This window comes from Perca flavescens, chromosome 7, assembly GCF_004354835.1.
Source record: "Perca flavescens isolate YP-PL-M2 chromosome 7, PFLA_1.0, whole genome shotgun sequence".
NCBI classification, from domain to species: Eukaryota; Metazoa; Chordata; class Actinopteri; order Perciformes; family Percidae; genus Perca; species Perca flavescens.
This window is the reverse complement of record NC_041337.1, coordinates 5,990,322-6,013,333: the sequence shown is the minus strand read 5'-3', so window position 1 is coordinate 6,013,333 and position 23,012 is coordinate 5,990,322. Positions and strand designations below refer to the sequence as shown.

General features: G+C 42.8%; 1 protein-coding gene across 1 annotated transcript; it reads right to left on the bottom strand.

Annotated features, from left to right (window-relative positions):
• Positions 1 to 336: 336 nt before the first annotated feature.
• On the bottom strand, positions 337 to 22,845 carry c1qtnf12 (C1q and TNF related 12). Its single transcript, XM_028583105.1, has 8 exons — positions 22,543 to 22,845; positions 11,000 to 11,104; positions 10,707 to 10,818; positions 9,787 to 9,971; positions 8,349 to 8,457; positions 7,981 to 8,074; positions 2,338 to 2,416; positions 337 to 2,245 (listed from the first exon to the last, which is right to left on the bottom strand). The coding sequence occupies exons 1-8, from the start codon at positions 22,720 to 22,722 to the stop codon at positions 2,147 to 2,149; spliced, it is 963 nt and encodes a 320-aa protein (XP_028438906.1). The 5' UTR covers positions 22,723 to 22,845; the 3' UTR covers positions 337 to 2,146.
• Positions 22,846 to 23,012: the final 167 nt, after the last annotated feature.

Below are 23,012 nucleotides of genomic sequence, written 5' to 3'. Positions count from 1 at the left end.
AGCCACGGTGCATCTGCAAAATAGCCTCAGGAAGGAACTTGTTTTGGTGGAACGTGTGTACGCTCAAAAGTTGTTTAAGTCGTTCGACAGAAAACTCAGATTGGACAGATAGTCTAGCTAGCTGTCTGGATTTACCCTGCAGGGATATGAGGAGCAGTTACCCATAGTCCTCAGAAATCCACCAGAGTTTAGAACGCAGACAAAAAGAAAGCGGAAGGTATCAGACATCTGGTTGAAAAGAGGGACATCCGGCGGAATTTTCGGCAAAACGAGGGCAATCCCGGAAGTGGAACGTCGTGGATATAGACTACCCAATCATCACTATCAATCCCCACTCCCATAGCCTAAACCCAAATACGTCCACCATTCTAGCAAATCCTGATTTAGGATCAACTTTGACCACTGACCTTTGGGGGCACAACCAATCGCTGTTGAACCTTCTTAAACTGAGAGACGGAATTACTTGTGTCTGAATTTCCAAAAGTGTAAGATAAAATAATGGCTTCATATCTATGCCTGGCTAAAATATATCAGCAATCAGCTGCAGCTAGCAGGTTTGTTATAAAACAGGCTGTTCTCATGAACCATTCGTACATATAACTACAAAAAATAATGCATTGTAATCTGTATGCTTTGCATATAGTTGTTGCTGTATGCACCACAGTGGCTGCTGCTGTATAAGAATGATCTGGACCGAGTACGGAGGAGGTCGGAGTGGATGAGTGGGTCATAAAACACAGAGCTTTCAAGTCGGGGAGCGGAGTTCACTTCCCAGTGAAAACGGGCAAAAAAAGACTACGTACTATATCGTACAAACCCGTTCATAAGAATGTGCATTAAAACACCGTTTGAGTCTCTGAAATGTAGCAATCTACAGCTAGCGACACTGGCATTGTAGCTAAGGTGGTGCTGTTTGGTACAGTCCGGAGTCCCGGGGTGGTAAATACTGGGCTGAACCAACGGCAAACGCAAGACCCTTGTTTTTCCGTTGTAATATGAATACGCCATGATAGTCTACAGCCAAGTTGGAGGCTCTATGAGGCTGTACTTAGTCGCAACGGTTCTTAAATGCTAACATTAGAATGCTAACATGCTCACAATGGCAAAGCAAACATGCAGATGTTTAGCAGGTATAATGTTTACCATCTTAGTTTAGTGTTTTAGCATGCTAACACTGGTTACAATTCTTCTTGGGGCGGGGGGCATGAATGTCTGTACCAAATTGAATGGCAATCCATCCAATAGTTGGTGCGATATTTCGCTCAGAACCTCAAATGTCCACCTCACGGTAAGACTAAGAGAAAAGTTAGTGGACCACCGTAGCCAGTAGGATTTATTCTCTTGGGACCATAAATGTATGTGCAAAATGTCATGGCAATCCATCAAATAGTTGAGATATTTTGGACTGAACCAAAACGGTGGAACGAACGACCAACATTGCCACGCCGCTACGTGGCTTAAAATGCAGTAATATTTATGTTACAAAACAAGTTATTACATATGTGGGATAAGATCTTGTGAGGCCGTATTCTGTCTATTGAGCATGTTTCCATTGTCCAGTGTACTCACAGTCTACGTACCATATAACAAATATAAATGTGAGATTTAATCCATGATAAAAAATAACTATAGTTTGTGTACATAATAGATCATGTAGACAAAAAAACATTTCAGTATACATTAAACACACAAATACTACAAATAGTACTTTCTCTTGTTCCCTAGCTCTTCAACATCTATCCAGAGAACTTTAAAAACATTGATATTTGGTTTTCTGTAAAGGTCTTCAACGGCCACGAAAGAAAAGAAAAAAAACCATAAACTGTAACAGTTAACATACTCACTGCTTTCATTTTCTGGTTATTTTATTGGTGAAGCAACAGGCATCCCAAGTTCCTCAGGGAAGTGGAAGCAGTGCACTGTGAAAAACAGTCCTTGACTTCTTTACACTGTCCTTTCACCATCTGACAAGCAGTCAAGTCCATGTCAGCCTCACTTCCTTCCTTCAAACCTCCCCTGTGGTTCGGTACTGTGTGATGGTGCTCATAAGCAGTCCATTGCAAAAAAAACATCAACAAAAAAACACACACAAGACGAAAACGGCAGCAGTGGATGGCTTGGATGACGCCCGGTCCCTGTTGTGAGACTATACACCGAGCAGCATGCCCATAAAATCGGAACCGTTTTGTACTGTGATGGAGGCGCCTGCTGCGTTATCCACAAATATGGAGGTGTACTGTCCGGCCTGCAGAGGAAAAATACACAAAATTGATAAAAGGAAAGATTTGCACAAACGTGGATATTTGAGGTCTGTGTGTTTCTAAGTGGTCTGCTCACCTGTAGCTCCAGCAGCCCCTGCACGCTGACAGTGAATATCTTGCTGTTACTTTCTAATCCAACAATCATCTCCAGTGAGCTGCAATCACATAAAAAAAAAAAGGACATTCCACAATAAATATTGTGTCAAATTTGCAATCTTTAAGACCTTGCAAACCAAGTGCCAAATGCCTTATGATAAAGGGATTGTTCGACATTTTGAGAAACGCGCATTTGCTTTCTCACCAGACTTTTTCTTTAAAAGGACAGTTCACCTCAAAATAAAAAATACATATTTTCTCTCTTACCTGTAGTGCTAACCAACTGTATCACCGTGCACAAGTTAGAAGAGCTTTCGTCGTCGCCTACGTAAGTGGCCTGAAGTTTATACTTGTGCGTTGGTGTGTGCGTCGATCTCTTTATGTGTGTGCATGTGGTAGATGGCGAGAATGAGAGCGTGACGGCGATTAGCTTCGGAGCGAGTACCAAAACTAGAGGCATAGTAGGAGAAACAAAGTGTCTCCCCTGTTCTTCCTGACCACGGTGGGAAATCTGGAGCAGGAAAAGTTCACCCTCTCCTTGATTTCATGTTGTTTATGGAGAAGGAGAACCAGGAAATGAGTCGGGGGGAATGCAACGCTACCAAGCCACGGCCGAGCGACGTGAGTCTCCGAGACGTGTAGTTAACACTTTTCGAGAGGTGCACTTCAGGTGGGGTCAGCCCTATGTTCCCACAGTCCTATGTTCCCACATTTTCAAAATTAGGTCTTGTTCCTACATTTCCCTTCAAGGGTTAGGGTGGGTTAGGGGTTAGGCGAACATAGGGCCTAATTTTGGAAAAAATCTTAGAAATGTGGGAACATAGGGCTGTGGGAACATAGGGCTGTGGGAACATAGGGCTGTGGGAATAAAGGGCTGTGGGAACAGAGGACTGTGGGAACAGAGGACTGTGGGAACATAGGGCTGTGGGAATAAAGGGCTGTGGGAACATAGGCACGCTCCCCTTCAGGCTACGGCGTAGGGTCTGACGTAGGGTCTCCACGTACCTACGAACGTAGCCACCGCGTAGATTTAATGCAGAAGCATAAATCACACTTTAGAGGGGCGAGAGGCTCGTCCTCTTCGGCTGATCTGTAACTACAGCTAACAGATACTGCTAGCTCTCCTGAGCTAGCTAACGCTACAGCTCAGCAGACGAGCCTCATGTCCATGAGTACGCTTCCTTCTGCGCAGTGATATGGTTGGCAGGTGTAGCGGAAAGAAAAAAGTTCCTACATGAAACTGCTCACAACCAGTTGTGTGGATTATCCTGAGTAACCGGGTCCTGATTTTTGGAAAGAGACATTGCTGTTGACTTTTTTTTTTTGCCGTTTTGAGCACCTAAAAGCCAAGTGCCATCTAGCTTCATCATATCCGAGAGAAGGCGGACATCTCTACAGCCAATATCTCCAACACAACTCACACCAGAACAATCTAGATTGATAAATTGCACTACAGGTAAGAGAAAAAAAAATATGTAGTTTTGATTTTGGGGTTGAACTGTCCCTTTAACAACTCCTTGCCCTCAGAGTCTGCATAGATGGCTGTAACATCGCTGCAGGCTTTAACCACACAGTGAGAGCACTGGCTCCTGTTAAGTGGAAAATGCTACATTTTTATGGCAAATCAATCATGTTTGTCTTCACTCCAACTGCCATCACAATGAGCCTCATTTCACATTCTCTGCATTTTCATGTGTGGGAGGGAGAGACTGGCTGAGGCTTTGGCTCGAAAAAAAGCAAAAGCCAAGGACTCTTTTGGGTTAGGTAACCCATCATAATAATATTATTTATACATTCCCCTCATTGTACCAAGCTAGAAGGGAGGCTGTGGAGGTCTGCGCAGTCTGGGGGAGACTTTAGGGAGCAATCATTTCTGCAATTTTCACTGACTTTATGTAAATAGAAATTTTGAAATATTGGAAAGAACTCAGAGCCTTCCCCAACTGGATTTGTAATTTTTTACGCCGTGTAGAAACACTGTATCAGATACTAACTTCATTATCTGTCTCCCACATCCCAAACAAGGGCATTTCACTGCTGTGCTGCTGAATGTAACAGGCTGCCTGAAGTGTCAAAGGTGAGTCTATAAAGATTAGTTAGGCGACAGGGACGAGGGCTCTAAGTGTGAGGACATTTCCTTTAAAGACCTGCTCTGCTTTATACAGGAAATGCCAAACTGGTTCCACACAAACTGTAACAGACAAAACCTTTAACAGCTCATAAATACTGGTGACAGTTAAGGCCGCATTAGGCACCAGTAAAATATCACGGGGAAAGTAAACACTTTGTCAAAAACAAAAACAAGAATGCAAAGTGTGGTTGTTGTAGTCCTACTTCCTAAGATCAGTAATAGGGGAAGCAGTAGATCAGTCCGTAGGGACTTTGCTTGGGAAACGGAGGGTCGCCGGTTCAAGTCCTCGTATGGACCAAGTACTGAGTGTTCACCTTCTGGGTGATCACTGGCAACCCCTTCCCTTAGTGCAATAAGCGTAGTGCCTTAGTATATTTCGGGCCAGTATGTAATAGCAACAGAGTGAAAAATGTCTATAGTTGATCAATAAAGTATAGAAAGAAGAATAAATAAGTCTTTTCCTTCTAATAGGTGGTCTGACTGACCAGCATGTGTTACAGCCATGACAAATGAAAACCACATTGATATAATCTATTGAGGTAACAAAGAAGTGTTATGCTAGGTTTATGGTTGCCGTGGTGTTCCCGGCGCGAGGTGCGCAAGCCATAAAATGACGTCGCCACGTCTGTCTTTTTTCAGCGCAGGTTGTTGTGGCGCACGGTCGTGCATCTTGAAATTTTTGTAACTCGCCGCACGCTGCACTTTCCGTTTCGACACGGTCTGCTGGGAAGACTGGCCGAGCAGATTCGCCTGTACAAACATCTGTAGGATTCTTTATGTACAGACCACAGAAAGTCAAACGGCCTTAAACATAGGTCTAAAAGAGAGAGACACCAAACTGGGAAAAGACAAAGCATTCTGCTGAAGAGTGGGGAAAAATATGATAGATCGCTTTGTCAAAGCTAAAAAAAAACGGCCTCATTGTGAGTGTTCGTAGCATCGAGAGGCAGACAGTCATTTCCACTTGGAGATAGGCGTCAGTAACTTTATAGTGACACAAATGTAATGTTTGGCGGTACGTCGGTGTTTAACACGAATGGGTTTACTACTGTCGCCAGGCAGCCTGCTCTCCTTTACTTCCGCTCTCTTCTTCTTCTCTGCTACTTCTTGCTTATTCACAGATTATTTTGTTTGTACGCACCCTGGCGTTTCGGAGAATACCGCAAGGAACAATGCGTTGAGAATGACCGTCTCTGTGCATGCTGGTAGCGCGCGCACGCCATCTATGGAGGCCTGTGCCACGGTGTCAAGTGAGAGTATAACCGAGGCTTTAGGCAGAGTATTTCTGATTCAGGGTATGAGTTCTCCAGCATATTCAGCAATGAGGGTGTTTACATGCTCGCTGGTATTCTGGTTATGATTGGGTTTTTGAAGTTTCCCGGTCATGTTTCAGAAACCTGTGTTGGGGACCAAGAGTCTGGTTAAACCGGATTTTAACCAAAACGCCTCAGATTAAACTGACCTCTGGATACAGGACACATGTGCTCAGAGACAAAGAAATCTTGGCCTGCATGTAAACCCCAAAGCCGGGGTAATTCACACCTCTATGCGAAAGTGCCAGCCAGAAGGGAAACGCCTCACAACTGGCAGGAAGTCAAAGAACTAAAAGATTGTAGTCTTCACCCTTTCAAGAGTTTCAAGTCTTCCGATTGGTTCAGCGGGACCATAAACACAGCAGGGGGTCTTAACCTATAAAAAGCCTGATCCTAGGAAAATCCTCGTCTTCCATTGCAACTCCGTTGCTGAGGGGAGCGCACAAGCGCTTGTGCTGAACTTCCATTTTCTGGAGAAAGTGGATTTTATTTCGGTGGATCCTTGAAAACGCACAAGTGTTTTTATATCTGCAGGAGAAGGACAAACAACGTTTTCTTCTCAAAGTCGACTAAACTTCCCCCTTGCTGCCTTTTTGGAGGAAGTTTCTCCGTGGCTGCTGACGAGCGCCAGGGGATTCGTCTGTTTCATTTCTGTGGAAATCTATGGACAGAAACAAACAGACTGAACACACCGTAAGGAGGCTTACGTCTGGGCAGAGATAAGTAGTGTGTTTATTAATGAGCAAAGGGTTCGCTACCACTTGCCATTAAGGTGATCTGATTTAATCACGTACTGGTCCATATGTGATTATTAATCTGTTCTGTGAATGTATCAATAGATCATGGTACTGTTGATGTTGTGTTAAGTAGCTTGGTAAACCGTAATCGCTACCTGCTTAATCACTCCTTTCAGTTTTAATTACTGTCTGCGATAGAATCGCGAAATCAGCTGTTAGCCACTCGAGTGGTTATAATGACCAAAGTTTCCCTCAGTAAGTCAAAAGTCTCAGTCTGTCCTAACTACACGTGTGGTCCAGACCTGAGTAGCTGAGGGGGGCGGGTCATTATCGATAACTCTTTTCTTTACTCTTCTTCTCTTTCTTCTTTTACTAACACACACACACACACACGACACAGGCTAGCCGCGTAGCTCCCGAGCTAACGCTGTAGTTTAGCCACGTGGAATCGGCTTACGTTCGTACAGAGCTAACACAGGAACTAGCTACCATACCGGCTAAGCGTGCGCGTTGCCTAGCAACCCCCCGGCTTCTTCGGCCCCTCTCCGTGCACCCAGCACCACTACCGCCCTCTTGAGGCTAAATAGTTTGTGCAGCTCACAGGAGTAGCCATTTTTGGAGTTGTTTTTGTGTTAGAACTACATTTCGACACCACCCCTCCTTTTTCACTCACTCTCTCTCACACACACACTCACACACACACAGACACAGTCGTGTCCCTGCTGTTTTGTTTTTGCTTTGTTTTGGTTGTGATATTGTAAAAGATATATAAGTTTATTATTGAAGGATTATTGATTAGCTACTGATTGTGACGTTAATAAATCTTATTATACTTAATTAGCAGGTGCTTGTGATTATTTGTGTACTTGTTGTAATAATTGCTGGTCGATCAGGTCCGTGCTTGGATTCACCCCTTCCTTTATTTCCTTTTTAAAAGGATTACCACAGAAATGAGACTGTTCCACAGTTTGATTATTGGTCCCTGACTTGCAGGGTGGTGCCCAGTTTTGATTGTTTGTCGATTTGATAAAGTTATTAATAACCATATTCATAACTTTATTAATATTGATAAAACAGCTTTGATAATTTGCCAATGATCAAATCTGTACCCTACGAGAATCCTACACCTGGTTAAGGTTTTCCTGCATTTCAGAACCTGGATATGCTACATTGAGTACTCCAATAGAAACCTGTGGCATGTAAACACCCCGTCCAGGGTTTCTGAACATGCTCTGTTGGTCCAGCCCATAGAGGCTGAGATGTCGAGGAGTCAAGACAGAACTGCACACAGATGATTGAAACCCGATACGGTTAGATTCATGAATAACCAGGTTTCTCACGTACCACGTAAACATCAAATCCGGAAGATCAGAACTAGGATAAGTCTCAAAAGCGGGACATGGGTGCACATGTTCGAGCACTCAATGGTGAAGGATACCTACGTGTATCTGTGGCAGAGTGATTCAATGCAGATCAGCACCCGGACATTATCCCTGGCCTTTAGCTGACTCTTGCTCCTCTTCACCTCATTGTGGTCTGCAAGGAGGCAAAAATGTTCACAATCACATGAAGATACTGGCTCACGCATTGTTCACAACAATATATTCCCCTTGAAGTGACCAGTCACTAGAAGCCCTAAACAGTGATTATTTTAAGGAATTATGCATTAAATATTCTAACAAACCCCCTGCAGTACTCCAAAGAACCCCTAGGGGTACTAGTAACCCCATTTGAGAAATCCTGTTTTAGACTCTTAAGGCCTTGCTATTTGTACTGTAATATCTCATATAAGACAGTGACTGTGATTTACCAATGTGGACATTAGCAGAGAACTGGTAGATCCCAGTGATGGGAGCTGTGAATCTTCCGGTGGACTGGTCCATTCCCGATCCTCTGAGGAAGGCTCCTTTAGCTGGTGGCTGAAAGCACAGAAACATTTGAGTTCATATGTTTTCATTTTAGAGCGATAATGCATTGGTCCCAACATAACAACTCTCCTCTCGGACCTCAGAACAAATTGGCTTGACTATAGAAGTCAATATAGTAGGCAGTGCCTTGCTCAAGGGCACTTTAGCAGACACTCCTAAAGGTCCAGTCACCTGAATTTGTTCCTTTGTTCAATAGCAAGTAGTTGAGGTAATGGTGAGCCGGAGAGTCCTAAATGTAAAAAGCTATCGTAGCTTATTAGCTGTGTCGCACTATGTACTTTCATTTTTACCCTCCTCTGTCCCCAGTGTAAATCTCTCCACAAAGAGGCACGTATGAGACTGCTATGGTATAAATATGCCTTTTTGAATGAGCAACCCCATTAGCGACCAAATTAACTAGCCTGCTAACTGACAATTAGCAAGTTCGCTAGCTTGGAGAGCTTCCTTTCCTCTTCAGTATTTAATGAAATTATGTAAAAACATGAGAACAAAATGTCAGTAAACGGCACATTAACGATAACATAGAAAGAACCTCGGCGAACAAGCGCAAGCTGGGCTGGCTAGCATGTTAGCAGTTAGCTCGCCAGCAACAGTTGACCAACAAGCCCTGCGAGTTGTCACTATGTCACCAAGCTCATAGAAGCACATATTTTGTGAAGATGTGCGGATGAAATTCACTGCTCCACTTTCTGGTGTGACCAGGTTTTAAAACCCCTAAAGACATTTTCATTTTTAATCCTCTGCCTCCTCCTTAATTGTTCTCTTTACTTTTGACTCTGCAAAATCATAAAATATCCTGTCCAAAGTCATAGTAACACTGCTGAGTTAGAATCTTAAATATTTCGTCAAAGCTTAATCCTCCCTCATCCAGCCTCGTCAGCCCATCCCAACAGGGCATAGTTCTTCCACTACAGCATACTGTTTCAAACAGTGTCTATTTCTGTCCTCTCCACACTTTATTCCAAGTCAGAGACAGAGTGCCTTTTGTATGCCGCCCAGAGAGTGATGTGTAGAATTGAAAACGGGGATATTTTTGACCAAAGAGCCAGAGTGAGTCTCAGAGTGGCAGTGCATGCTTTGTCAGTGCCAGTTACCAGTGAGGGGATGATCCTCTCATAATTCCCCCACATGAAAACTAAGCGATGATTACCAAACACTCGCTCTTTCAAACACAGTTAAGACAGAGAAGCAAATGGGTCAGAAAGAAAGCGTGTAACCATGCAGCGGGAGGATTAGCCAAAACTTTTACTTTTTCAGCCATGCGCATGGAGCGAGGCTGAACCAGTCCATAAACATTTACTTGGTTTCAAACAAACATACTGTCTGAAAGTTCTGGAGCTCCACCAGAGTCTTCTTGTCGACCACAACAGGGCCCTTGAGCTTGCAGTGGAAAGCCTCTTCTATCCGCCGGTAGGAGGTCATCCCCTCCAGGGTGAGGAGAGCCGTAGGGAGCTGGCTGGGGCTGGTTTGTCTGTCCAACGCTGCTGCTCTCCTCTCTGTAGCCTCTGACAGAAACACATCCAGGTTATTACCGGGGCTGGGTTTAAAAAAATTAAAATCGATTTTCCGATTTAAATCAACTTTCATTTGAATGATACAATATTGGTTCATAAAATCCAGATTCGATCTTGGTCTGTATCATATGGAACTAGACCTAAGGAATCCATTGGTACCAACTATGTCATGCTAGCTTGTCATGAAGGGGGTTAAAAAAAAGGCTCCAAAGTTAGGCTACATTTTGGCGATTTTCAAAGACGTCCCCCTGTCACCTCCAGATATCTGAATGAAATGTCTCTCAATACTCCCTGACTGCAGGGTCTGTAGATCTGTACGTTATTGTGTGTTCATGATGAATAAAAAGTACATTCATGTAACTGCTTTGGGGTCAATTCTTAATGTAAACATTAATGCACCAGGTTAGACGGAACCTTGTGCAATTGTAGAATCTCTTTCATATCCAAGCAAAATTAGTTTTGCGACTGAAATATCCCAAATCGACATTGAGTCGGAAATCAAATCGGAAATGTAATCAAATCGGGACCTTGTGAATTGGAATTGATTTGATTCAGGAAATCAGTGGCGATACCCAGCCCTAGTTACTACAGTGCAGAATCGGTTTTCAAAGTATTATTTCATGATATCGTGATAAAATATAATACTATGGTCATAAAATTGTGCCTATCCATATGTTTAACTGCAGGTTAGGTTGTGTGTGGGCTGGATAATCAACATGTTTCTACCTTTAATCATGTCTTTGAACTCCTGGAGAAGAACTTCCTGGGTCACTTCGGCTCCAGGAGAGCCAGGAGGTCCCTGTGGGCCAGGAGGGCCGGGAGGACCGGGTGGGCCCGGCTAGTGGAGGAAAGATGTACAAAACATTGTCACGCATCAATTTGATCTGAATATCATTATGCAAGTTTGTTTTATTTACAATTTACTGCAGTAAACAAGAAAATTCCCCAATCATCATCAATCAAGTACAACTGTTTGGAAACAAAAACTGCCAGACACACAGTCTATCTACTGGGTTTACCAGGGGTCGTTTGCGTTTGCGACACTTTCCAGGGAAGTTGCCAACCGGTCTTTTGACAAAGTCCATCCATGATCCTAGTGGATCCACTCGCTGGTTGTCAGAAATCTGCAGCAGAAACAAAAACACAGACATAAAATGAATCATGGCCTAGTAGGGCATTCAGAGAGTGCAGACCACTGCCAAGGCATGCAGTATCTCACAATGTCAATGCAGTGTGAATCGTCCCAGTCTGGAACTCCTTTTTCAGATTATTTCGAAAAAAACACTTGAATGCAGCACAAACGCCTTATCTCGCAATGTTATCAAGTGAAAAAGAATTTGTGTATCCTCCATGTGATTCAGATCCGCTCCAAAAAAGTAGTGGTTTCTTCGTTGGTCCGTGCTACACCCTTCCACCAAGTTTCATGAAAACTGGGCCTGTAGTTTCCGTAAACCCACTGACCGATCGACAAACCAACCAACAAACAAATGGACAAACATAACCTCCTTGGTGGAGGTAATAATTAACTGGCCAATATGAGTATTAACTGATAAGAAATAGATGGTATCAAGGAAAATTACAGCATAATCAATAATGATGTGGTGACGTGATGGCGAGCTATAAAAAGGTATTTTGTTGACTTGGCACATTTCATACAGTGGCAGTTCAACCTTTTTTACAAATTGATTTATACAATAAATAAGGCAGGAAAATAAAATGTTTATATATGCCTCGCTATAGGAAAGTCAGATTCAATGAAAAGGAACTTTTTTCACAGATGCAGACTGTTCTCGGTAGCCACCACACTCCGTAATTACAGCCTTTAAAAAAGTGCTATTTACCAGATTCATTATACGTTTTATTTCTAAATAATTTTGCCCAAATGAGGCATGATGCACAGGTCCGTACCTACGAAGCTAACTCCAATGAGTCATTATTTCTTCCTTTAAAACCATCGTTGGAAAATCTTGCCCAAAGATACAATTAAATGGTGCCAGACACCAAGGAAGGTCACACAGGGAAACCTCTTTCTTTCTGTCTCTTCTGCCCAGTCCACTGCAATTCCTCAAAAGAGGCTTTTTTTTTCTCTCAATATGCCATCTAAGTTTAGCCCCAATTCTTCTATGAAAGCTTCACCTAGTGCTTACTTTTTCATTCCAGATAATTCACTCAGGTGCCACGTCAGTTCTTATTTGCCCAATGTGCTTGGATGAATGTAAACATGAAAATTTCCATGAGCACTCTGGTAAAAAATGAGTCTGCCCCGTGTACGTGTGATGTAGATTCTGTGGATTGCAGACCTCAATTACTGCACTTTATAACAACATGTCAAAATGTCAAAAACACTTTCTCAATCATCAAAAGACGTACTAGTGTTTTTTTGTATTAATACTGCTTGTTTGAGTAATGTAATGATGGAAAATGTAATAAACGAGATGACAAACCTATATACAGTATGTATACCAGGGCGAGTTATGATTTAAGATTGTTAGTCTGTTTCCGTATGCTCGATCTTCTTATCTGAAATAACTCTTGTATGATAAATGACTGCACAGGAGACTGGGATCAGTTAGGGAGATAAGAAGCACACTCCAAGGAGACCTCTGGAAGCAGCATTTTTATGCACAGTGCTACAACTGGTGTGTTTTCATTTCGGTCAAATGTGAAGCAGAAAGAATTCCAGCTTGAATCTTAGAGATAGAAGAGGAGATAAAGATGAGCCATGGAGGTGAGCCGCCTGAAATGGAATTTGTTTAGGGTTGGCAGCGGGACATGGATCACTTATCTACAAAACCAACATGACCCTTTCTTCGATGTTAAAAAAAAGACTTGCCTCTAGTTCCACCACAAAAAAGTTCGTCCTTGGTTGTCTTTTCAATATATTCTGGAATATGAATATATAATTTTTTTATATTTGGGATTTGCAGCAGCCTCCCCCCCCCCCCCTCCATCATCTCTCTCTGTGTGACTTTCTCTTCTCTCTGACAGCAGACAAAATAAACAACTTAACAGGCTCTGCGCCGGCTGCATGTTGGATCGGTCTGTGTTTTTGTTGTGATTTTGAGGTTTGGAAAGAGATAAAAGCAAGACTGATTTGGTCAAGACATGAATACTTTTACACTACTCAATACTGTTTCCATAAGACTGGGAGCCTGTTGGATAAACTGCTTTTTCCTTTGACGTGTCAGTGTTTCACATTTATTAAAATACCAGTTCTGTAAACTTTAAAGGAATGGTTTGAAATTTTGGGAAACACTTAAGCCTGCAATAACTGCTAGTTATTGTTATTATTTTGGTGACTTAGGAGCAGCAGAAACAAGTTGGTATGGGAAACCTGGTAGCAATTTTATTTACACATCCGGCAGTTACAGAGCAACATTATCATTCATTTGGAGTTGTGTTTCTGGCACCTGATGAATGCAAATCTAATATTTGCTCTCTTACTGAAAGTAAGTTGAGGAGATCAATACCACTCTCATATTTGTCCGTTCAATGTGGAGCTGGCAGCAGGTTAGCTTAGCTTAGCATAAAGACTAGAAACAGCCTGGCTCTGTTAAAAGGTAATCAAATCTGCCTACTAGTTCCTCTAAAGCTTGTTTTATCTTATCTTATTTGTTAAATTCATACAAAAACTTCATTCATAAAAAACTAAAAGTGTAAAAAGGACACGTTATGTAATCGGTGGTCATGTGGCTGGGCGCAGTGACTTCCTGGAGTTCATGTCAACATACAAGTCATAATTACAACTGGCAAAGCTCGGATATATTCCGCTTGGCATGTAATAACCCGGATGTGCCTTAAAGTCAAGCCAACATGGACGCCTCACATCAGCCAAAGTCTGTTATTTAATTTAAACGCAAATATAATAGAGTTATATTGTCAGGGCTCTTTATTTGTATTGCTCACACAACAGCTCTGTAATCATACAACCATGTTGAGGGAGTGGTTAGATGAAGTTATAGCTAGCAATAACCTCCAGTAATATCAAAACATGTTTTTACACTTTGTTCATTATTGAGCTTTAGAGGTGCTGACTGATTCAACTTTGTTACTTTTGGACAGAGCCGGGTTCGCCGGCTTCCTGTTTCAGTCTTTTAATGCTAAGCTAAGCTAACCGACTGCTGGCTGTTGGCTTTGGCATACAAACAAGAATTTTCCAAAAATGTACCAGTCCTGTAAGCTTGAACAAATATTAACATGTTGACGACTGGGGGGGGGTTGTACTAGTATTTCCTGCCTGTGGCAGTTTGAGTATATTTCCACTGGGATTGATTGTAAAACTGTGAATCATCACCTCAGACAGCTCACCGCAATATAAAAGACACCCACCTAATTATGACAGCCAGTGGGCGCTAATTCTAAAAAAAAAAAAAAAAAAAAAAAAAAAAAAAAAGTCACAGCTCCACATTTGCTCTTGTGTTTAGATCAGTGTCATAGGTCATTGTCTTGCTTTTTTGGAGATTTGAACCAGCGCGTGTTGGCCAACACGTGACTTATAATTACACATCTTAGCCATCCCCTACATAATAATAAAAAAAGACAGAATATCATTGCCAGGAAATCAGCCATACTCTGAGCTTGTTATCCTCCTTAACACACGCCATTGTAATTAAACCATTAAAACCTTGCCCTCAAGGACTTTCTGTGCTCAAGGAAGAAAGGCTACGACCAAGGTAATTATTACCTTCATTTCACAGCGAAGAAATAGCAGCAAATCATTGTATAAATAATCCAATCATCATCTTAAGGAATGCTCAACTCTTTCCATTGAATGGATTGTGTTTTTATTTTAAGCATATGCACTGTCAGAGCGTAACATACACTGCATAGTGACAGCTGGGATGGCTCACACAACTTGCCAAAAGAAAATCTGATTCATTGTAAGCAGGTGAGTCTCTGTCTCGACTGAGAACATCAAAGACTCCACACATGCAGACATGAAAACCATATTGCTCGATGACACAGAAAGATCTGTCAGGAGCGTTCAATCTCTCACTCGCTGCAATTGAGTGTGGCGTAAAGTAAACCACGGATTCCCTCGCATCAGCACGTACAACTGGTGAACAAAGTGCGGCGGGAGCAGATCCAGGTATCAGTCTGAGAGCTGATGGAGAACACCAGGGCTCCGGCTTTGATCACCGCTGATGTGCGAGTGCCTCAAAGTGGCCTCGTCTGTCAGCAGGTGTGAGCGCGCGCTGTTCCAGCACGGACCGAGAGAATGTGTCAGGGATTCTGTCTAAGGGTGAGAAACTCAAAGTCTTCTAGACAGTGTTTATTCTCGTTGATGGGGCTCTAAATCATGACACACTACCGAGGATTCAGACCTGAAGACGCTACGTGCCCAGGGTTCGGAAGAATTTTTCCCATCCTACATCAACACAACAGTGTGAAGATGCTCCATTACAAGTAAAAAGCCCAGCATTCAGCGTTAGTATTATCAGCAAAATGTACTTGAAGTAAAAACAAAACGTACTTGGCCTTACTGATTTATTATAAAATAGGACATTAGATTGTTGACACTGATGCATCATTGTGTAAGCAGCATTTTAAAAGGAATAGTTAAACATTTTTAGATACACACTTATTAAATTTCTGGCCGAGTTATATGAGAAACGTTGATGCCGGCAGTCGGTTAGCTTAGCTTAGCACAAAGACTGGAAACGGGGGAGGGGAAAGAGAGCTAGCCTGGTTTTGTTCAACAGTTTCAAAATCCTCTGACAGGTTGCCAGGCAGTCCATCACATAACCCCTCGTAAAATATGACGTGTTAATTAGTGAGCTTCAGAGGTGTTGGCAGGCTGATGGTGTTATTGTTGGATAAAGCCAGGCTAGCTGTTTCCCCATTTTAGGTCTTGATGTTAAGCTAAGCTAAGTGCTAGCTGTAAGCCTTACAACACAAATTAGAGTGGTATCTTTATTTTTATTGAACTCTCCCACAAAGTGACTAAGCGCAAAATGTCAAAACTTTTTCTTTAACTTCTTAGTGGCCCCTAACCTCAGGGTCACAAAAATAATTCTGATGAGATGATTAATGGGGTAGGGGAAAAGAAAAGAAAAAGTTCTGCAACACAAACTTGTAAACATTGTTTGGACTTCTTTCTAATCTTTGCTTTGTTGTGGAATATTGTAGAAGTTACCTATTTTGGCCTTGAACAGATATTAAAATGAAACCATCTGAGAAGTTCAGAGGAAAAATGTCTCTTTGGTGGAACTGCCAACAGCTCAAAGACAACTTAAACATGACAAAGAGCCTTGGTCATGCGCCAAAAAGTAACTATTACTAAAAAGTAACTCTACCTGTCAAATAAATATAGCTGAGAAAGTATTATATTTTAGTAAAGTATTTAAGTAAATATACTTAGTTACTCCTCGCCACTTTATTGTGTACCCATGGCACACAATAAAAGAGAACAGTTTGCTTTATTAACCTACAGCAGTGAGTTTGGAGTTTTTTGGATCAATTATTGAATCAGTTGTAATCATTGTTGACCCTTCACAGAGGCTTTAGGATTGTATTACCCTGAAAAGAACAATTTAAGGTTTGCCTGGATGATTCTTTTACGTGCATTGCTTTAAGTGTGTTTGTCAGGTAGTTTGGGGGGAAATTGGGTTGAATTTATTTGAGGCAATAAAATGGAAAATATTTCCCTGGGGCAGCATGCCACCAAAAACACAAACACAACTGTTAAAACATGTCTCTGGGGATGCAACCAGATACTGAAACTCTACCCCATTCCAGGCAGCTCCTGAACTCTTCCATGTGTACAGTTGAAATTATCTTATTTTCTTTTTAAGCGTTATCTGTTTGCACACAATACTAGACGACATGAAACTTGTTTTTGCTGCTGATGAAAAAAAAAATTTGCACAGGCAGGTTTAAACGGTTGGACAGCATGATGGAGAGCTTTCTTTAATCCCTTGTTTTTACATCCCCGCACTGCTCCCTGTGCAGCCATCCATGCATGGGTGGACTGCTCCCTGTGCAGCCATCCATGCATGGGTGGACGGGGGATGCCTGCATCCCAGCTCACGCATCCGCCCCCGTGTTCCCCACCGCTGCACCTCACAGAAACAGACTGCCTCGAGGATTTATCGCCCAAGAGCTAAATACAGTTAGGCATGCAATGTTGACTCTGTTCTCTTCTCACTGGGTTATTACTCAATTGGCAAGCACCGTGTGCAAAACATAATTACTCTATCACACTATGAGGATGCTGTTATTAGTTCAACAAATGCTGGAGGAACACTACTTGGAAGTGTAGTATAGTTTTTTTTCTATAGCATGCTTCTTATGATACGGCCTAATTTTTTTTCCATCATTGTTGTCCCTACAACGGTGTGTATACATTTATTGTGTTTTTGTATGTTATGTGTAAGAGAAAGTGAAAACGTTTGTGTTTATATTCAAGAGATAACCAGAGACCATCTTGGCTTTCTCTAGTTATGAAAGCAGTATAAGCTGAGGGAGACTTTGAACGCTCTGAATCTGTTTTGTGTACGAATTATAGCTTTGGAATTGGTGCAAGTGCCTTTTTCCCCCTGTGGCAGGTAAAATGAGCTGTTGAAAAGCACCAGAGAACTCGATTCATCTCAGGAACACAGGTTTGCCGCATGGCCTGACTGTGGGCAGAACATTTCAGGTAAGAAGTCATTCATTCCATAGAAAAACCGAAGTGTAAAAAAAAACAACCCACAGGTTTATAACACATAACCCCGCAGATTTTTGTGGACAGAGCCAGGCTAGCTGTTTGCCCTGTTTCCAGTCTTTATGCTTAGCTAAGCTTACCGTCTCCTAGCTGTAGCTTCATATTTACTGTGCAGATAACAAAGTTGTATCAATTGTTCTCTGCAAGAACAGACTGATCTCATAAAGTGGCGTATATATGACACGCCAATTTGTATGCCATATTGGTGCATGTTTATCAACGCAATTCGCCCACCATTGACCTACATTACGAGTGAATTTTTGCCGTAGCAAGTAGTATAAAGGGACGTAAGTCCGCGGATGGGTACGTGTGTGACGTTCTCGCGATAGTACGTCACATTCCTGCGATAACACGTGGTGTGTATGTATACATCTGCTGTATACAGCGTAGACATACACGTGGATAGCTCAAAATGCGTACCGTTTGGCTTTAGGAAAGTGGCGTGTATGTTTACGCAAAGTCATGTTGGCAAGAAAGTGAGTTAGCGTATTCCAGTAAAGGTCAAACTACTCTTTTAACAGTAAATATTGTTTTCTGGCGTATATAAATAAATAATATTAATATTAAAATATTAAACTGTCAACACTCTGATGCAGTATTGTTGTGATTTTCCTTATACAACTGCAGATTATAATGCACATCATATGCATTTGCAGTGTAATCTAAAGTACCCTCCTCCTGGTCGCCCAGATAGCTCAGTTGGTAGAGCGGGCGCCCACATATAGAGGTTTATTCCTCGACGCAGCGGGCCCGGGTTTGACTCCGACCTACGGCCCTTTGCTGAATGTCATTCCCCCCCCCCTCTCTCCCCTTTCATGTCTTCAGCTGTCCTGTCAAAAATAAAGGCCGAAGTACCCTCCTCCATTGTCAATAACAAAATAAAATGGCCATCTTATGTAGACTAATCAGCACTACAATATTTTTTCCTTGAAGCAATAGTAGACCAATGTACTGTTAAATGTAGCGATAATTCTGAAAAACATGGTTTCAGGAACATGACCAGCACATGATAAGAATCAGGCAAGATTAAGGGATTTCTATAAATCTGGCATCAATCTGAAGCCATTAAAAATGAAACTAAATCCAAATAAAACAGCCGCTCTATGTCTGCGTGGTGAAAACATAACACTGTGCGGTTTATTTTACTTGCAGATTTCAGATGTGATGACAAAAGAGTTTATTATGTGTATTTATTCGCCCTCTCAGATGACTTCATTAGGCAATTTTAATGTTACATGACCTTTTTAGTGGAGTTCGTTATCATGCAACACAGACTGTAGGTAGTTCACACCATCAGTGTATGAGAGGTACAGTATGCTCTCTCACAGATAATACTTTAACGTTGTTTGTTCTGGACTCCGTCCCTCAGTTCCACAGAAGATAAACTCATGCATGCTACGTAGTATAACATCTCAACAACACATTATGTAACAATTTGCACATACATTCGGCCTTCGGACAATGACCAACATCATACATTACCGGTTAGCGTTGAGAATCCTTACGGGCGTAGGAACTAATGAATGTTTCTAACTGGTCAGCCTGCTTCAGTGTTGTAGTTGAGTCACCACCTGTCGAGTCCGAGTCACCAACTAGCGATTTTGAGTTAAAGGTGCAATAGGTAAGACTTATAAAACTAACTTTCTGTCATATTTGCTGAAACTGACCCTATGTTCCAGTAGAACTACATGAAGCAGGTCATTTAAAAAGCAATCCGGCTCCTCTGGTACCACCTACAGCCTGTAGTGCGATTTTCAAAAATCCACCGCTCCCTGTTCAGATGCACCAATCAGGACCGGTGGGGGGGTGTCTAACTGCGTGTCAATCACTGCTCATCATGCACACACATTCATTCTCCCTTGTGGGGGGGAGGGGCTTAGGAGACCGTTTTGGGCTTTAGCGGAAAGGGGGGAGGGACTGAGAAGTTGTCAATGTTCACATTTGTTGGCTAGGTCCTGGATCTTCACAATCCTACCTACGGCACCTTTAAGTCTCTAGGCACCAAAGGAGAGTCAGAGTCGAGTCACCAATACCTGAGTTTGAGTCCAAGTCAAGTCACAAGTCCAGAGAATAGTGACTAGAGTCGGACTCTAGTCCAAGTCCAGGTATTCCATCACTGCCTATTACACATTAGTCAGAAATGTCATCCAACTTCCGAGTTCTATTTCACGAGTGCTCAAGAATGAGTTCATAAATCCTCGAGTACGGGTCTAAGTCCAAGTCATTAGTGCGAGAGTCCAAGTCGAGTCACGAGTCCAGAGAATAGCGACACGAGTCCAGGACTCGAGTAGTCCATCACTGGCCTGCTTTTTGGGACCCTGAATCTTTTACCAGAGGGAAGAAGCTGGAACTCTGAGGGGACAATGTGAGTTGGATCAGACACTATATTTGGGGGCCTGTCTGATAACAGACTGCTCATAGATTATTTGAAGTATTGTTTGGAGTCTTTTACAGTGGCGCTGTTTCCTGTGGGACTCGGTCTTGTGTCTTTATGTGTAGGTTGATCCAAAAAGGTCCCACACACTGCTTCATTAATCATCACTGGGGATGAGAGAGAGGAAACAAAAACCCTCGCCGCGGGCTAAACCCAGCCATTACTCAACACGCCAGGCGTGATGTTTGACTTGACTCCCTCAATTACAGACATCACAGAACCCTCACTGCTCTCAACAATGACAGATTCCTCTCATCTCTAGAGAGCAGAGCGATAAGGCTCACGTACATGCACCTTTGACATATTGCTTTAAATTGTACAAGATGAAGAGATCACAGTTGTTTGAAATGTACTTCACTTATCATCTCATTAAAATAAAAAATAAAAAAATTCCACTCACAGCACAACTCCACACCTCACTATTGTGATCACTTTCAAATGGAAAATCTCCCGAGGAATGCAGTGTACGACTGCACGCTGCCAGCAGCCCACACACACACACACACACACACACACACACACACACACACACCACACACACACACACACACACAGGATTGGTCAGATAGAAAAGTGAATGCCATCATAAGAGCTGTTTCCACTGTTTCCACTGGGCACAAGGGAAAAACATGTAAATGTGAGAGTGTAAATGTTTGGCTTGTTGAGAACACAAATTTCTTGCCAAGACAGCTCCAATGGACGTGTTGTTTTCTCTGGGACCTAACAGATGTGTAATAGGATAAACTTACAAACTACCCAAGGAAAGCAATTTTACCGCTTTTTCGCGGTGTGTGGCACATTTTTCCTTCATTTTCTTAAGCAGAAACCCGGATAGGGTGGCACCAACAAATGCAACCTTGAATACAACCACTTCCACAGATGTCAAGCTTAAAGCTCAGGTTCTCATCAGAGGTGACAATGTTTGGCAAAGACACTCTCTGGCATAACACTGCGTCTTAAGAGTGATTATGTCATTACCCTCTGATTGAGGGAGATGAGATGAAAAGAATGTTGGAGAGGGAGGCACAGGGGGCTAATCCTCACCGAGGTGTTCTCTTTCAGGACCCTTTCTATGGGGCTTTGTGAGGGGCTTACACGGCATGCTGCCCCAGTTTTTCGGGGCCGCACCGCCCCTATCGGATGTCCCAGACACAGCGGAGTCAGACTAGGCCTGTGAATGACAGAATCAATGGGCTGGGAACTACATCGCCATAGGTCTTTAAATATCTGCCCACCTAACTTTCCCAGGAGTTACATCATGCTACGGACCTATAAGGGGCCTCGGGGGAAATAGTGTCTGTGAAGACACCGGGCTCCCTGGGGAGACGAGACTGGAGGAGTGAAATCCCAGCGTGGTGCACTCTTCAGCAGGCTTTATGGTTGACACAGGGTCATCCTTCATAGCCTCTGCTTTAACAGGGCAAACCAAGTCAAATAAACACCACCAGGCCACAACCACCTACAATGTGTTCTTAAAGATACAAAGGAGACCTCACTGCTTGGTTTAAAGGCACGGAGGGGGGGGGCAGCGAAGGTTACGGTTAGGATTCCAGAGACTGGCGGCTGGTAAGAGCTGAAGGCTGGTATATAGGGCAGTGAGTTATATGAAAATGCCAACATAATGGGTGGGCTAAAAGCAAAACAAATAGCCTGTTGGAAACCCTTCGCAAAAATGCAACACCAGCAATATATCAATACATAACAGAGTCAAGGGCCAACTGTTGCTCCTGAAAACTGAATTCTACCACTATAATGCAGTTTTGCAAGAGGAGTACGTTTCTAATGCAAACATTGGTCTTCAGTTACACAGATGACTTTTTATTTTTTTATTTTGTCATATAAACAACTCTCTCTAGAAAACAGCAACTCTAAATGTTTTATTTGTTCAGTTATTGTGTTTTAACTTAATTTCCTGCTTCAGAGATGGCATTTATAAGGATCGTATCTCAGCTTATTGTATGTCATATTATATTATATTATCTCATCTCCTTCTGCCTGATACACTTAACTACACTTTAATAAATCCTGATTTGTTCACTTAGGCCGGAAAATTGGTGTCAGACACCCGCTGCGCGCACTAATTGATGCATTGATCAGCCTTTAGATGTTCACATTCCTGGCATACCTCTGGAAGTCATCCATTTAGGGTTTCACACATTTTGGTCCATCTCATTGTCTGAAGCTTGACCTAGAAGGGCACACCTGTCCCGTCCTAGCTTTGCCGTGCATATTGCCTGTGCTGACAAGAAGACTGCATGCATCCTATCTGCAGGTTGACTACAAATCTGTCCTACTGTTTTTCTATATGCAATATCGTCATAAAGAAATAGCATGTGAATGGTACAAAACGTGTGACAAGTTAAAATATCAACAACAACAAAAAGTCACTTTGACGTGTAATGTTTACATTAAGAGAGTTTTACCTTGATGCTTCCGTCGACCTCTTCGCTGTTGGAAATAGTAGCATTGTAGGTCTCTGTGTGTTGTGGGGTTGCCTCCTTTGGCCTTTTTCTCTCCTTCCTGGCATCCACCCCATCCAGAAGGAGACACTGAGTCCAAAACACTGCAGCCACCACGGCCAGAGGCCCGGCCCCACACCACATCTTCACACTAGTTCTCAATCAGCAGAACAGAATCCGTGCAGAAACAGCCTGGATCTTCTGGAGAGGACTCGGCCGTGTGATTAGACAGAGGCTGAGGATGCCCACAAGGCTCACAAACACAAAGTCCCAACGGGGGGGGGGGGGGGTGAGGGGGGGGGGGTGGGAAGGAGACTGGAGGAATGCAGCTTCAGGGACTCCCTGTCCAAGAGACTGTCAGACTGACTGTTGCCGCCGTTGCTCCCCTCTTGATGAGCTCTCAGCCAGCCCAACGATGCAGGGCCACTGTTAAC